The 17,415-nt window shown below is 42.3% G+C and overlaps 1 protein-coding gene across 18 annotated transcripts in view; it reads right to left on the reverse strand.

Moving 5' to 3' along the window:
* The window catches only part of LOC127378646 (target of Nesh-SH3), a 28,451-nt gene extending 19,376 nt beyond the window's left edge, over positions 1–9,075 (reverse strand). For 4 of the 18 annotated variants that reach the window (XM_051427728.1, XM_051427729.1, XM_051427725.1 and 1 more), the window contains exons 1-4: positions 8,711–9,071; positions 4,641–4,820; positions 532–600; positions 326–458 (exon numbers count right to left, since the gene is read on the reverse strand). In XM_051427728.1, coding sequence (XP_051283688.1) covers positions 326–458; positions 532–600; positions 4,641–4,820; positions 8,711–8,798 — 470 coding nt within the window. In that variant the 5' untranslated portion in view covers positions 8,799–9,071. Of the gene's footprint in view, positions 1–325; positions 459–531; positions 601–4,640; positions 4,821–8,710 lie in introns of all 18 variants that reach the window. The other 14 variants (XM_051427732.1, XM_051427736.1, XM_051427734.1 and 11 more) reach the window with 7 other exon arrangements.
* Between the last annotated feature and the right edge of the window lie 8,340 nt (positions 9,076–17,415).

Here is a 17,415-nt window from a genome sequence, read left to right on the forward strand (position 1 = left end):
CAGCAGCTTTTCAGAAGTCCAACCATTCGTCATCATGTGATTCGTCACTAAAATGTCAAACTTTGGAGAAAGTGGTCGTAAATACACATGAAAGGAGGTCAAACCCTTTCACACCCTGTCGTAACCAGGTGATCCTGCCGGGTTCATCAGTAACGTCTGAAAGCATCAGGATGTCGTACAAAGTGTCAGTGCAAATTATGGAATTACATGTTCTCGTAAATATGACGCACAATTTGCGATCATTTCTTGTACATCTTGTACAATCTTACAGATTATTTATGACACATTTTACTTTAAGCAGTCACATCGTTACGAGATCGCTCACCCGTCCTCCAGACACTCGTTCATGATGTTCCCTTCGTAAGGCGTCTTCAGGGAGTTTCCCCAGGACAGCAGCACCGCCGTCGGGCTGACGGAACCGATCACCAGGTGGAGCGGCTTCTCCAGGTTCACCTTCCCTGTGAGCACAGGTGAGGACAGAGTGAGACATCCTGTCGGTGCGCACGGCAACGTAAAGCAAACAGGACACACCTGTGCAGTGTTTCTTCACGTCGTTGACTGGGATAGGCTGGACGGCCACCAGGTACTTCGGCTCCGCGTCTGAAACAAAATGTGGATTCAGGTTTCGGAGATTAGATCAGGTTTTAGTTTCGGCGTCTCAGACACAGGAAGTCATTGTTCAGGTATTTTTCAGGTATTCTTAATGGAGTTCCCTGAAAGACGACTGTTAGCTAGCATTTTACTAAGAACAGCTTTCAGATGTAACTTTTTAGCTAGCAATTAACATATATTAGCTAGCTAGTTACATCTGGAAGCTAATGTTAGCAAAATTATCTAAAAATCAAAAATGTGCTGTAGATCGAAACATGCTAACTAATTTGTTAATTTACATCAATTGTTCTTTAGCTAGCGTTTGCTAACAATAGCCTTCTAATGTGTGTTTAAGTGATTCGGTTTATTTCTCTGTAAATTTCTCTTCTCGTCCTTCCACTCTTGAAATGTTTCTGCCATAATTTGAGTCGTCTGTTTTCCATCGAATATGTAAAACACGTCTTTGTAGAATACTTTCTGTCTACAACCTGCCACCGTACAGCGAGTACGGCGAGCTCTCCACCGCTGCAGCTCCTGTGGGAGGCAGAAACATGTGAGGAATGTGTTGTGGAAATGTGCGGCCATGATGATGAAGTCATTGTGGGCATTAAAACGACCCCCCAGAGCAGACAGACAGATGTTAATGATTACAGACAGACAAAGAGAGAGAGAGAGAGAGAGAGAGACATGTTGAAACAATAATCAAAGTGAGTTGAGTTTCTTTTAGTTTCTTTCAGCTTTTAAAGCTGCAAACAGGTGAAATATTCAGTTTATAAGCAGGAAGATGAACTCCAATAAAGTCTGTTTGCATGTAAAGTAAAGTGGGAACTGTTGGGGTGGAGGCGAGGCACCCAGCAGCATTCTGGGTAAAGTGGGCGGGTGTTAACCGGATTAACGGTGAAGCTGGAAGGACTGGCAGGTTATTGGCCGAAAGCTCATTGTTTGTTCTGGAAGTTTTAATCTTAAAGTTGTGTTTTTGTTTCCTTTATTCAGAAAATAAACTAAATGTTATTTTCAGATGTGTTACAGACACTGATTACTGTACAGAAGCACAACTTTTAGTTAGCTAACGTTTCACTCTGTAGCTAGGTAACTAGCTAGCTGATCTACACCAATCGTTAGCTAAATCGTTAAAGCATTCGTAAATTAACAAATGAGTCAGTTAGCATTTCACTGTGTAGCAAGTAAGTGCTCTATGCAAAACTTTAAATAGTAGTTAGCTAATTTACATCAATCGTTAGCTCAACTTTATTAATGTATTCAGTGATTTTGGTGAAACTAAATCAGATTTTAGAGAGAAATTTGTTTTTTTGGTATATTTCTAATGGCTAAAGTAGCTAACTGCTAATGAACTGCTGCTAACTGTATCAACTTGAACACTATTAATCTTTTTCACTCCACAAACAGGAAACAGAAGGACTCCTCACCTTTATACCTCAACAGGTACCACCCACGCTGCATGAATCACACCAATCTGCCTTTATCAGTTTATATCGAGACAATGCTGCTTTATTTAATGTGCTAATCTTTTGGCAATGTCCAAATCCTGAACATGACCTCATCCCATACCAGACTTCATTCTAAATTATAGGACTTTAAGACAAACCTCTGCACTGTCAAAGTCCTCTGGCTGTTTTCCCTAAAAACAAACTCTGCGTCTCTTTGTGGATGTGAGCGCTTCCATTCGTCTCCTGCTGACAGGTGGAAACATGCCCCTCCTCCGCCTCCTGACCTCATCAATCACCTGTAATCACCTGAGAGTCTGAGGTCATTCTCTTTCCTTTTTTTGTCTTGCTGGAACATTTATCAGCTGCGGTTGTCATGGAGGTCAGGAGGGTTAAACTCAGCTGACAGGGTTTTTATTTCAGTGTTTGCTTTTGTTGGAGTTCAGGATCGTCACAGTTCCAGTTTACGGAGGCTTCACAGAGTTCCCTTCACTGGGATTTACATGTTTGAATTTTACCCCAGACAGTGAACACCCAAAAACAACAACCCCAAACATTTACAGGTTATATTCTGAGAATATACATTTATTTTTCTTGTTTTTCTTTAAATCTTATTAAGATTTCTCACATTAGCTGATTAGCAGATTAACACCAATACACTTCTACTGGATCCTTTGGGTTTTCCATCATTTTTTTGCCGTCACTTTCGTTACTTTTCTTTAGATCTGATCAGAAATGTGTCTGAACACTTTTATGGCCTGAAAACAAACAAGAGGAAACAGTGAATTATTGAGTCTCTCTGTTTGTGTCTCATGTGGCTGAATAAACCAAAAGCCACGAGCGGCGTCGGATTTAAAGAGTCAACACTGTGGTCGTGGATCCTCCCTGAGCTGCTGATGGATGGTTCTCCGCTGAGGGCTTTTAAACAGGAAGGTAAACACCACATGAAGCCTTTAAGAGCAGCTCTGACACCACAGCCCCGCCCACCACACACTTTGATTGACAGGCGACCTTGGGGCAGAAAGAGCAGCGACGAGAGACGAGCAACAAAAACGGAGACAGAGATTAAATTAAAAGACTCCCAGTGGAGCTTAATCTTCTGGGTTTAATTAACCCACAAAGCGAACCGGGATGTCTGATTTCCCCAGCTGCACGTGAACACAGCACGTCACATTGTGCCAAAAAGAAAAAGAAAATGATTGAAAACCCACATTTGAATGATTAAAAGAACATATTCAGGAGATGTTCCAACAAACCTTTTTTTTTAACCAACTGTTTAATTTCATCATGAAATAACCTGTAAATGTTTGAGTTGTCGATTTATCCACCAAACTTAATTCAACATAATCAAATATCATCACAAACTTATGAAGCTCTCACATTTCAGACAGCCTTCTAGAAAAACTTGTGACCTTCCACAGAGTTAATGTCTGTCCACACACGAGGGCAGAAAGTCAAACTTTAACTAAATTAAAAAGACCACCACCACCAAACTCCAGTCAAAGTGTGACGTTTTTAAGCGCAATGCTAAGGTCTGTGCAGCCTCTCACTGTGGAGGAAATGTGTTGCAATAGGAGGGAGTCGTCCTCTAGAGAACACGGTGCTGAAGGACGACTTTCAGCAGGTTTTCTGTTTTTCTGTTAACCCTTCCCGATGATATGCTCCCTTAAACACATCACACCGTCAGAACTTTTAGAGTGTTTTTTTGCCGTGATGGGATATAACTGCTGGCCGAGCTTCAGAACCAGGATCAGAGCCACCTGCTGCTGCTGCCAGACTCTCAAAGCTTCTCACGTTCCGGTTTTCCCCCTGAAGCATTTCTGCAGAAACTCTGCGTTTCCCACGAGTCTGACGGTTTAGACACGGAGGTTTAGTGCTCGCATACACAGACAGAAATTTAACCTTCAGGCCCAGAACAAGAGAGAAACCCCCCGTCTTACTGTCACATAGCTCATTAGTTCCAGCAAGGAACTGCTGTGGATGTTTATGAATCAGTCTGTCATCGCTTTAAAGACGCGAACAGGAAACTGAGTGACTGAGAGAGAAAAACCTTCAGTCTTATAAACAGGTAGCGACCTTCCAACCAAACTCCATTCAAATCTTGGGGTGTTTTAACATCCTATCTTTCCGACATACAGTAGAGTTAAAGTGCCTACATCAGATTGATGCTGGATAAAGTTTTAGAGAGTTTTCACTTTTTTTCTTGAGATGTACGGAAGCCCAAAGAGGACAAAAGTAAAGATTGAAAAATGTAAATGCTTCTTTAAACATGAAAATTAGTCAAATGTGCACCTTTTATAAAAAAAACCTAGTTATCTTACTCTTGTGATCAATAACATTGATAACAGATTAATTCTGTAAATATATTTAACAAATTTAGCAACTTCTGATCAACCCATATCAATTTCAGTCTTAAATTAACGTATACGTGGCCACGCCTACTTCCAGTGTAAGCCCCGCCCATTCAGAATACTAATACAGATAATTAATTTGTTTGAACAGATCAAATGTTGTTTTCACTCATCCATACAAATATAATAAACTAACATTTTTATTATCAATAATGATGATTAGCTCTGTTATGGCTTCCGTAGAACTTCTTACCCATCTCGGTCTCGTACGGTTGTCCGTTCTCGGGCAGTTGGATGAACTGTTTGGAGAACATGCTGCTGCCGTAGCCCAGAATGTAACCCTCCAGCTTCACGTCGGGACTCGGACGCACGAACTTCATCACGATGGTGTCGCCGGTGGCGTTGATCCGAACCTTCATGTTCTGACGACGCACTGCAGAAGAAGACGAAGTTGGTGATGAGACATTAGGAATTATTAAATAGTCAAAATTATGAAAAGGTTACACTTTTACAGTCAAAACTGTTATAAAGAGTCAGAATGTTAAAATTTTAAATAAAAAATGTAATAATAATTATAGATGTACATTTTAAAGCACAATGAAGTCCAACACCATCAAAATATATTTGATATTTGGTCAGAATTATGAGATACTTTTTTAAAATTTACCCTTTTGGAGTTAAAATTTCAAAAATTATAATTCATTTATTTTAAAATGAATGAAAACAATAACATTTTTGGAATTATTATTATTATTATTATTGTTATGTATTTTCAGGCATGAAAGTTCTTCCGTAACTCTCACACACAATTTAAATTATTTAGTTTGAAAAGTTCTGTTTAGGTTTCCTGTAACTTTACAGCGAAAATCCCCCTGCAGTTCAGTAGTGACGTTCACGAGGTTGTTTCCTTTTCAAACAATCTGGAAACGATCTGAATCCTCCACATGTTGTTGTCTTTTCAGAGTTTTTCTTTCCTTCTGTTATTGCTACCGCGCTGCCAGTGAGCTCCGAGCGAATCACCGCTCCGCCGCCAAATAGTTCTGCTAATTAAGTCGCTCTGGTCACACGAGAACAAATTGCAGGTAATTAAAACAGTTTAACGAACGAGACCAATCAGCTGGAGGGGAAACAGAAACATTCCTCTTCCTGTCGGAGTCTCAATAACGTCTGTTTGTTTCGGCTCAAAGACGCTTTAAAGACCAACTGAAGACATAAAACATGATTCTCTGCTGTTAGCATGGCTGCTACATCATTCGAGGAAAACAACCCAAACAAGCAAGTTAGCACTGTTAGCAGTGAGGCTAGTTAGCTGCTCCCAACTGTACTTTGTGCTAATTAAGCTAATGCTAGCATGCTAACACATTAAAACTAAGATGGTGACCACAGGAAGCATTTCACTAAACACTGATGTCAGCACACTGATGTTAGCACACTGATGTTAGCACAAGTTTCCCTGTTTGACATCGAATGATTGAAGCTTCTCTATGTAACATTAAACCGTAGTTAACGGCGCCACCAGTGGCTGCTCAGTGAACTGCAGCCAGCGTAGCGAACACAGTCCGTGGGCGCCAGCGAGCATCATCCTGGGCGTCGGCATCAGTCCACAGGCAGCAGAGGAAGTCGCTACAACCTGTTCACTCACTGCTCAGTTCCAACCAAAGAGTTGATTATGAGTCTAAAATGTCGGTACACTCTGTTCTGTGGGAAGAACCACAGTTTGATTGGATTTCATGCTCTCGTCAGATGGATATCTCATTCAGAAACCAAACTCTCCACAGTATATGAGCTTTTATTGATTCCCTCGGAGCCTGTGGACCAACTGTTAATGAACATGTTTGGTGGATGGACCTGACCTCGGCCTCTCCGGGGTTCAAACCCGACGTCACGCTCCACTTTTAAAAGTTTAACAAGTACAGAATGTTTCGGTCCCACGTGGTTTTCTCAGGAACTATAAAGCTTTTTATTTTTCCAGCATTCGGAGGCTGGAAACCGCCACAGCCACGTCCTAGCTGCAGAACCTGCCTGACAATCGGCGTGTTTTTAACCTTCATCAGTGTCACATGGATCCAGTGATCGTTAACGGTACACGCATCAGTAACAGCAGCTGCTAACAGCTAATTCGGCAACTTTTAATGGAGACAATTTGACTAAATGATAACAAATATGAGCTAAAAATGTATTTCCCGTCATTAAAAAGTGTCGCAAACAAACCAAGCTGCATCACGTGGCTCCTGAGCTCTCGTTTCAACAGCTGAAAACATTTATTCTGGTTCACGGAGAGTGAAAAGCTGAAGGTCCAAACTCTGAATCTTCCTGTTCAAATGTCATCTGGGATTAATTCAGGCAAAAATAATCATTTAAAATTATAGCAAATCGTAAGCAAACTCCACTGAAACTTTGTCACGTTTTACTCACATAACTCGCTGCAACTATTCTGTGTGGTGAAATGTTCATTTGTCTCACAGTTTCATAGTAAACTGGAACTGTTTCGTGGCAGGCACATGTTTATGGAAATGAAGCGTTGGGCAGCAGATGAAGTAACATTGTTCTCCTGTTTAACTGTGTTTGTGTAACTGATTAAGTCTCTGCGCCGCCTCGGGCCGCCATACAGTGAAACAATCAGGAGTAATTAGGCCTCCTGCAGCCCACAGAGCCGATGGGTGGAGGTTTGTTCCTGCAGGTTGGTTGGGAAGAGCTGGACGTGTGCGATCATGCAGCTCACTGCTGGCAGCCTGTGGAAGGTTTTCTGCCAGCAGCTGAAAACTGAAAGACATCGACCCCCCCTCAGGAAAAAACTGCTGTTTAACATGAAGTCGCCCCCCCGGACAGCCTGGATAACGTCTCAGTCTCAGTCTGTTGTTTGAGGAGGACGACGGACAGGAAACACTTTCAACAAGAGTCTAACTCAAGTATCAGTAGAACTACAACCACTCAAACACATCGAAGTACTGACTGAAGCACTGAGTACACAGGAAACTCCAACCATAACCTACTGCACATTCATTGATTAAAGATCGATAATATTGGTTTAAGAACTGCAGCAGTCAGAGACCCTGGTTGTTTCTGTCTCATTAGGTGGAGCTGCGATGGAAACTCTTTCATGTGGAAACTAACGAGCTGCTGCTGGTTTTACTGGTTTCACTGGAGCTTTAATGGAGGGAAATCAGCACGAGGAAACTTGAACTGTTACTGAGTGAACGCCAACAATAAAATGTATTATTATTATTATTAAAGCAGAACAACGAGGGCGTTAGCGCCACCTATAGGTCAACCACAGTCCCTAGCCTGATGTAACGCACACAGAGTGAGTGACAGCTGGATGTGGGCGGGTCCTGTTGGAACCTGTTAGTGAACGAGTGTTGGTATTTTTAAAAAGGAGCCAAAAAAAAGAGAGCCTGAAATCTGGTTTTTATAACTTTCCCAGAATGCTCTTTTTCTTTTAATGACATTAATGAAATGTATGGTCACTCATAAACTTCCATATAAGGCAAAAAAAAAAGAAAGAACCAGAAACACATAAAAATCAGTGAAAGTTGCAGAAAGAGCAAAAACTAAACGTACAGGAGCTCCTGTCTCACTCTCTCTCTCTCTCTGTCTCTCTCACTCTGTTGTTTTTGGCTGTCTCTCGCCCGGTGAGGTAATCCCCTCTGAGCCACCACATCAGACCACCGAGTCGCTCTAAAGGAGGAGTTTTTATTCCTTTTTCATAATTTATAAAAGCTCAGTGAGACAGAAAAATCACAGGTGAGATCATGAATTACCCCCCCGCCCCCACCCCCCTTCATCTGCCTGCAGGACTCAATGCTGCACCAATAAACATCACGCCAAAACCCTAAAAACTGAAAACTAAATCCACGCTAGCATGCATCCAGAACACCGATAAATTAAATGCATTAAAAAAAAACTGCAGAAATAGTCTCATTTGATGAGTTTTCTGCTGATTCAGCGGTGAAGGCAGAAAGTGCTGACTCAGCAAACAAACACCTGCAAGCGAGAGCTGCAGCTCCTTACCGTACGGAAGCTTAAAAACGCCAAAAGTGTTTCACAGTTAAACTTTATGCTCGACACATTTTTACGTTTCTTCTTCTTAATGTCCCATTTTTGTTATATTTCACTTTTATTTAAACACGTTTTCTCTCAGATTGCATCACATTTACAGTTTCCTACCATCAACCTGCACATTGCATCCTACATTGTTCTTCCTCTTTGTGTCCAGTTCTTTACTCTGTAGATTGCTTATTTGTTCCTACACTGATAATCTTTTATTGATTGATTGATTGATTTATTGACTGTTAATCTCTCTGCTCATTATTGAACACTTGCCTCTGATCCTCTGAGCGGGGACGCCGTTGAGGAGAATTGTCCCTCCGAGCAGCAGGACGAGGACTCGTAGGAGAGTGACGCTCGCCATGACCTCAGAGCTTCAGCTTCCAGCAGACGAGGATGAGGAGGATGATGAAGAGGTTTGAGGAGGATGATGAAGAGGTTTGAGGAGGATGAGGAGCGACCAGGAGCTGGACAACTTCACTAAGTCTCTCTCTGCAGTCTTAGGACTTGTTCAGCCGTCGGACGTCCTCGGTGTGGAGAGGTGGACCCCTGAAACGCCGCCATCTATAGCCTGTGCAGGTGGGCGTGGCCTTGGCGACATCATCAACCCCCTTCCTCTCGTACTGTACCCTCCCTCCTCTCCCTCGCTGAAGCTCTCCTTTCTTCTCTCTGGACCTCAAACATGAACTTTTACTTTTTTCCTTTTACTCTCTCTGCTGGTTTTTTCATCACCTCCTCCTCCTCCACTCCTCCTCCTCCACTCCTCCCTCTCTTTAATGTGTTGTTTTTCAGTCAGTTTGGCTGTTCGACACTCAATAATTCAGACAGATGTTTGCCAGCAGTGCTGTGGAGGGAAAAGAAAGCAGCAAACCAATCAGAAAATGTATTTAATAGTGCTGTCAAATGATTAAAACATTTCATCGCGATTAATCGCATTAATGTCATAGTTAATCGCACATTTTTATCTATTCTAAATGTCCCTTGATTTCTTTTTGTCCCATTATTTTTTCTCATTTTAATGCTCTATGTTTATATATGAGTGTATATGAATGCTCTGCTTAATCAACATGGAAAAGTGGATCGGCTTGCTTTGTGCAAATGTTGTTTTTATTGAAAATAACATTTGCATATATTGTAGTGTTCAATTTCACACTAACATTCTCACTTGGAGCAAATAATCTCTCACACAATGTAACACTGTCCATCAATAAAAGGGTGAAACAAATACTTTGTCACACAAACAGCCCCTTCAACAGCCCTTTCTAAGGGATCAAAACAGGGCGATACAAAATAAAATTACAAAGTGCACATGTAAGGTAAACTAGGACTCAGCCTATAGTGCAGTTAAACCATGGCTTAATACTTTTCTCAAGTTTGCTTTGAACATAGCAGTCAGGCTACTGCTCTTTATTCACCAGAGGCTCAACCCAGCCTCTTATTTCAGAAAGAATGAACAGTAACGGTTACCAATAAAAGGAAAGCCTACTACTTCTTTGCTTTGAGCCAGTTACTCAAACAGCCAAGCCTGTTGACATTTTCAGACAACAAGGAATCCATCCATTTCGGCGTCTCGCGTTCGCCATCCACTCAAAACGCAACGTCTACTACTCTTAAACAAGTGTGTGTGGCGTGCCTATTGTTTTGTTTCCGGTCTAGCTAGATCCGGTGTGGTGTTGTAGTTTTTCTAACGTTACTAGTTGTTGCAACAGTATGTGAAAAAAACTACAAAGTGTGCTAGGCGTTAATCTCGCAATAAAAAAATGTACGCCGTTAAAATGGGTTTGCGTTAACGCCGTTAATAACGCGTTAAACTGACAGCACTAGTATTTAATAACATTATTATTATTATTATTACAGTATCAGTTACTAATCATCAATAATCAGTCAGAGAGTCAATAACAACACTGAGGGCAAATTCCTGCCTCTTGCAGTGGTTTAGTGTCTCTTTGGGGTTGTTTTGTGTCTCTTTGCGGTGGTCTAATGTCTCTTTGCGGTGGTTTAGTGTCTCTTTGTGGTTGTTTGGTGTCTCTTTGCGGTGGTCTAATGTCTCTTTGCGGTGGTTTAGTGTCTCTTTGTGGTTGTTTGGTGTCTCTTTGCGGTGGTCTAATGTCTCGCGGGGTTTAGTGTCTCTGTGGTTGTGGTGTCCTTGCAGTGGTTAGTGTCTCTTGGGGTTGTTGTGTCCTTGCGGTGGTCAATGTCTCTTGCGGTGGTTAGTGTCTCTTGTGGTTGTTTGGTGTCTCTTTGCGGTGGTCTAATGTCTCTTTGCGGTGGTTTAGTGTCTCTTTGTGGTTGTTTGGTGTCTCTTTGCGGTGGTCTAATGTCTCTTTGCGGTGGTTTAGTGTCTCTTTGTGGTTGTTTGGTGTCTCTTTGCAGTGGTTTAGTGTCTCTGTGTGGTTGTTTAGTGTCTCTTTGTGGTTGTTCAGTGTCTCTTTGTGGTTGTTTTGTGTCTCTGTGTGGTTGTTTAGTGTCTCTTTGTGGTAGTTTGTGTCTGTGGTTCGTGGGCCCAGCTGTGTATTTTTATTCCTTAATTAATTTAATAATAAAGGTTAGCGCTGCAGCTGGAGGTGCAGTGTGTTCAGGAGGAGAAGTGAACAGGAATGAGAGGAATTTAAATCCTCTGTGGATGTTTCACACAAAGAAACTCGACCACTGACTGTAGGAGCGTCTGTCAGCGGTGAACACGCAGCCATTACCCAGCAGCAGCAGTGCGTCGCTGCGTTTGGGTCACTCAGGTTTGTTCCACGTGCTCGCAGAGAAGCTCATGAAACCAGAGCGTCCTCGGTGGCCCGGCCGCTCCTGGACTGAAGCATGATGGGAAACACCACAGCAGCACACACACACTCAAACCCCACCCGCATCACAACACAAACGCCCGCTTCACACGTGCTGCTGGGAACAGCCGCAGAGCCAAAACCACTGACATGTTTTCTCCGTGTTGGAGACCGAGTTGGGGGATGATGATGAAGAGGAGGAGGAGGAGGGGGGCTGGCGGCGGGGGGCTGAAGGGAAAACCCGAACCCTGGCCCTGGACTTCGGTTGGTCCAACACGTGCTGCTACATGCGACAGGATGGAGGGAAGGCGCTGCCAAACAGCAGCTGATGCAGAGAGAGGAGGAACATTACACAACAGGACGAAGAGCAACGCTACAAATCAGCCGACAGGCGCTTGTCAGGTGTCAGCACTAGAGAGAGCAGTCTGAAACCGAAGACACGGATGGAGGCTGCAAGGTGTCAAAATACAGCTGCAACCATTTACTCCACCTGTCAGACGCGTTAACAACACCAACTTCAGGAGCGCCCCCAGTGGCCACCAGCAGTACTGCAGCCCACACAGTCCTCAATGAGCCTCTTACAAAGCTTTACATACTATAAAATACTATAAAGCTTATATACTACTATACTTTATATCAGCCACAGCCGAGCAAAGACACGCTGAACACCAACAACAGCGCCGCACGCTGTTGGCGTTCAGTGTGTCTTTGAGTCTCTTTGTTATTATGTTATAATGATGTCACTTTGTAGTTGTTTTATGTGTCTTTGTAGTTGTTTTATGTTTCTTTGTAGTTTTTTTTATGTCTTTTTGTAGTTGTTTTATGTTTCTTTGTAGCTTTGTAGCATCTGTTCGTAGTTAAAACTCGACAAACTAGTAAAATAAGGAGGTATATTTGCTAATGAGCAGAATACAGAAGTGTGACCGATGGGAATGTGAGCCCTGCAGTAGTGGACAGACTGGGACTGTATTTTTGGATATCCATGAATTCTCTACAACAACAAATACTGTCCTGCATGTTTTAACCTGTTTCCTGCTAAAGAGTTAAAACACGCACATGTTCCTCTGCTGATGTCTGTGTGGGGACGATGTGGATGTAAAGAGCTCAAACATGTTAACAGTGTCCACAAGCTGAAGTCCCTCAAACGCTGTCCATCACTCTGTCGTCTGGTTTCTTTGAACTTTAAAGAGTCTGACAGCTGCAAACAGCGAGCTCCAACACGCCGCTCGCCAAAGTCAGCACTCACACTTTACTCTTCTGTTCTTCTCCCTCCTTTCTTTCCTCTGCGTTCGTGCGGCGAGCAGCAGAGCGGCTCCACGCCTCGTCCCGTAAAACTTAAACACTACCACATCAAACGGTGGTGAGGCTCGACGGGCCCGGACTGATCGTCACAGCGCCGGTTCTCACAAACACGCTTGCAGCCCGAGGCTCACGGTGACCTCCACTAATCAGGCTAACGAGGCTAACGCTGCCAATTAGGCTAATGTATCGCTGTTATCCTACGGCCAATTAAAGGTCGACTCACAAACACAAATCTGACACCATTATCACTATTATTATTATTATTATTATTAATATTATTGTTATTAGGGTTATATCAACATAATCACTGTAATTATTGAGCAGCTCGGAAACAAACATTCACACATCCTTCAGCTAGAAACAAAGCATCTCTATTGGAGCGCCAACAGCTTGACCTTTACTGTCACTCTGCACCCAACACATCGGCCTTCACAATAAAACACAGGACTTCACAATAAAAGACTGTTTCCATGTTCCTAATTTTATTACATTTTATTTTTTCTTTCCTTTAAAAAAACAAACAAACTGCAGAAATTTAAAAGAGTAAATATCTGTTTCCTGTCTGAGTTAAACACGAAACAGTGAAAACATCTGATCTGTGTGAGCGATGAAGAGGACTGTAACCTTCCTCACACCCCAAACGTCTGATTTCCATCATGTTTTCCATCGTTTGACCTTTCAGTCATGTCTTATTTTCTGGAAACGGTTAAAATTTGCACTGGATTCGGATGAAAACCAGACATTTTGAGACATTTCTTACAGTGTACTCCGCCCTCAGCTGATAGGCCCAGCTGTTCCCGGGAACAGGGAGCTCTTAAACCAATCAAACATCTCTTCCTGCCAAAACGCCGGCGTTGATACAGCGTGCCAGAGCCCCCGCGCCACCTGCATCGCATCACGGTGATGAGCGCTGAAGCCAGCGGACAAAACCCAGCAACGCTTATATAACCTCCGTAACTGCGCCGGCTGCACAATGCCGCCTTTGTCTGCCCTCAGGCTGCGGCGCAGTGCGACCACGGGCACTGAAAACACTGACAACAGCACAGAAAGCTCAAAAAACACAACTTCTATTATAAATATACACAAGAACACATTATCTGATCCCCTAAATCCCCTTAATTTGTCCATTAAATCAGAACTAATTATGCATAATGAATGTAAGAGGGGCTTTTAAGGGATTTCTCATGATTTCAATTATACAATATAAAAATAATGAAGAGATTTTTAATGCCTTTGGTGCAGTTTACAGGGTTATTAATGTGAAAAGACCCATTAAATTGACCTGTTTAATGACCCCTGACTGATTAGCTTCACCTGGATTCAATTTGATGGTTAAATGTCCTTTTTTTTGGCTTTTATGTCTCTGAATCAGCATCCAGCTGCTCTACCAGCTCTGAGTTACACAAAACAAGAACAAATACGCCGTATTCCAAATTATTATGCAAATGATATTTTTCTCAGATTTTCCTAAATAGTCGATGCAAATGACAGTCAGTATAATTTTCAAGTCATCAACCGTTAGAGTATAATTCAAATTTTATTGAACAAATCTCCTAATGATAACAGATTTTTTTTTAAAAATAAACTCAAAATACACTGTTTTTTTTTCAATTATTATGCACAACAGAGATCAAAACATTTTAAAGGTTGTAAAGAGAACTAAAATGGTAATTTGTTGAATTTGCAGCATCAGCAGATCATATTTACAGAAATCAAAAGCTATTTCAATCAAAAAAATCTTAACAGGCCAAGTTACATGTTAACATAGGACCCCTTCTTTGATATCATCTTCACAATTCTTGCATCCATTGAACTTGTGAGTTGTTGGAGAGTTTCTGCTTGAATATCTTTGCAGGATGTCAGAACAGCCTCCCAGAGCTGCTGTTTTGATGTGAACTGCCTCCCACCCTCATAGATCTTTTGTTTGAGGATGCTCCAAAGGTTCTCAATAGGGTTGAGGTCAGGGTTTCTCTCCTTTTATGCCCATAGCAGCCAATGACACAGACGTATTCTTTGCAGCATGAAATGGTGCATTGTCATGCATGAAGATAATTTTGCTACGGAAGGCACGGTTCTTCTTTTTGTACCACGGAAGAAAGTGGTCAGTCAGAAACTGTACATACTTTGCAGAGGTAATTTTCACACCATCAGGGACCCTAAAGGGACCTACCAGGTCTCTCCCCATGATTCCAGCCCAAAACATGATCCTGCCACCTCCTTCTGACATCGCAGCCTTGTTGGGACATGGTGGCCATTCACCAACCATCCACTACTCCATCCATCTGGACCATCCATGGTTGCACGGCACTCATCAGTAAACAACACGGTTTGAAAATTAGTCTTCATGTATTTCGGAGCCCACTGCAACCGTTTCTGCTTGTAAGCATTGTTTAGGGGTGGCCGAATAATAGGCTTATGCACACTTGCAAACCTCTGGGAGGATCCTACACCTTGAGGTTCGCGGGACTGCAGAGGCACCAGCGGCTTCAAATACATGTTTGCTGCTTTTCAATGGCATTTTAGCAGCTGCTCTCCTAATCCTTCCTCATTATGCCTTTATCTGCACGAACCCGTCTGTGCTCTGAATCAGCCACAAATCTCTTCACATACGATGATCACGCTTAAGTTTTCTTGAAATATCCAATGTTTTCATACCTTGTCCAAGGTATTGCACTATTTCATGCTTTTCGGCAGCAGAGAGATCCTTTTTCTTTCCCATACTGCTTGAAACCTGTGGCCTGCTTAATAATGTGGAACATCCTTCTTAAGTAGTTTTCCTTTGATTGGGCTCACCTGGCAAACTAATTATCACAGGTGTCTGAGATTGATTTCAATGATCCAAAGAGCCCTGAGACACAATACCATCCATGAGTTTAATTGAAAAACTAAAAATTAAATGTTTATGACACTTAAATCCAATGTGCATAATAATTTGGAATGTGGTGCAAGTGTTTGTAGCAGTACTTAGCTTTGGAGCTAATTACTGTCGCAAAAACCAGGCTCTTGGATGGACTGGTGTTAGCTTGTTGGCTAACAACATGCAAATTAGAAAGACTGCTTCCAGTCTTTGTGCTAAGCTACACTAAACATATCCTGGTATGATAGTGCATAGCTTCAAATGCCACTGAATTCGTTAGCAGCAATAGGTACTATTGTAATAATGTAAGCTAGTTACAACGAGCTAACGGTGTGTAGTTGCCACTTTATCTGCTTACTAAACACATGAACTAATGTTGATGGGGCTAGCTGTTTTGTGGCTATACTGGCTAGCATTTTTCCTCATTGTTATGCTAAGCTAGGCTAAACATATACTGGTACAACACTGGAAAACAAGTACCATAATGAATGAATGCTATCACAGTACAAACAGCTAACAGTATTTTGGAAAAGCTAAACGTTAGAGCAACTACAATATATTTAACTCTATGTTATATCTGATATTACATCAAATTAAATTCTAGCTATTCTGTAGCTACACTGGCCGGCATTTTACCCCTCGTTTTTATGCTAAGCTAGACTAAACATGTTCTGCTATAACACCAGAAAACAAGAACAACAATAAATAAATCTGTAGTATTTAACTTGATGTTATATCTGATATTACATTAAGATTAAAAACTAGCTTTCATTTAGAGACACTTGCTAGCATCTTACCTGTCATTGTAGCTTGTTGGAAGTTGTGTTTTATGACCCAACCTCAACGTCTTTATACACCTGTCCAATTCATACAAAAGACAACACCGTTTTCCCTCCATCTGCTCCCTTTCAGGTGCAGCTATGCTAACACCGCTACATTTCATTCCATGACTGAACTGTCAGGAAGTATCACCTTGCAGCCGGTCACCGCTCGAGGACGAGCCCTACCAACTGCCTCCTCCAGCTCTCAGGTGGGTGCTGAGGTAATGAGGTAATTACCGCAGTAATTGTTTGGTATTTCTTTCCGAACGCCTTGAACGGATTCCCAGAGACATGTGTGGAGTCTGTGGGAGCGGAGCCAGAGTGTGCAGGACCTCAGGTTTCTGGGGGAGGGTGGAGGGACTTCAGATGAAATGGCAGACCAGACAGAACGTTCAAAAACACAAAGAGTTCTTCAGTCTTCGTCTGTGCAGCGTTCAGAAGCTGCTGGGAAACTGGCGAAGGGACAAGGGAAATGATGACAACAACTCCTCGAGCTGTAGATGGGCTGGTTACTGCGGTTAACCAAAATGATTTGGAAGACGAACGGTGAAATTATCAACCACACTCTCAGTTGTAAACATCCAGCTATGACCTACCACACACATTATATTACACTTCCGATGCTTCAGGTGGGATCAGATAATCCGGACAAACACAACTGGAGAAATACGGTTAATAAAACACAACTATCCATTAACCTTTGACCTCTGACTTAACCTCAGCCTCTACTTGCCGACTGACCTTCTTCTTCATATTCTCCTCAACACATGATCCTATTTAAAGTCGTGTTTGTACAGCAATAATAAAGTTGTGTGTTTGTACAGTGTTAATAAAGTTGTCTGTTTGTAAAGTGATAATAAAGTTGTATGTTTGTACAGTGATAATAAAGTTGTGAGACCTCTCTCTGGTTGGTTTTATCCTCCTCTCGCCGTTGCGATGATCTGGAAAGTGTTTGCAGATGTCGCCTCTCGGGCCCAGCGCCACCATGTCAGCTCCCCCACTTGGAACGTCTCAGGTTTGGAAAGCGCAGCAGAGGAGAGGATGGCTCATTTTCCATGCCAGCTTACATGAAGAAAAGCTCTGTGAGGCCCGCAGAGGAGAGAACGCCTCCTCAGAGAGTTTAGAACACAATAATCCTCCTCTTTAGCTGCCGGTGAAAGACATAAATAAGACAAGGTCTTCCAGAATTTAAGGAAATCCCCCAGAATACCAGATAGGTTTGATTCTGCT

Source organism: Dicentrarchus labrax, unplaced genomic scaffold (genome assembly GCF_905237075.1).
Source record: "Dicentrarchus labrax unplaced genomic scaffold, dlabrax2021, whole genome shotgun sequence".
Classification (NCBI taxonomy): Eukaryota; Metazoa; Chordata; class Actinopteri; family Moronidae; genus Dicentrarchus; species Dicentrarchus labrax.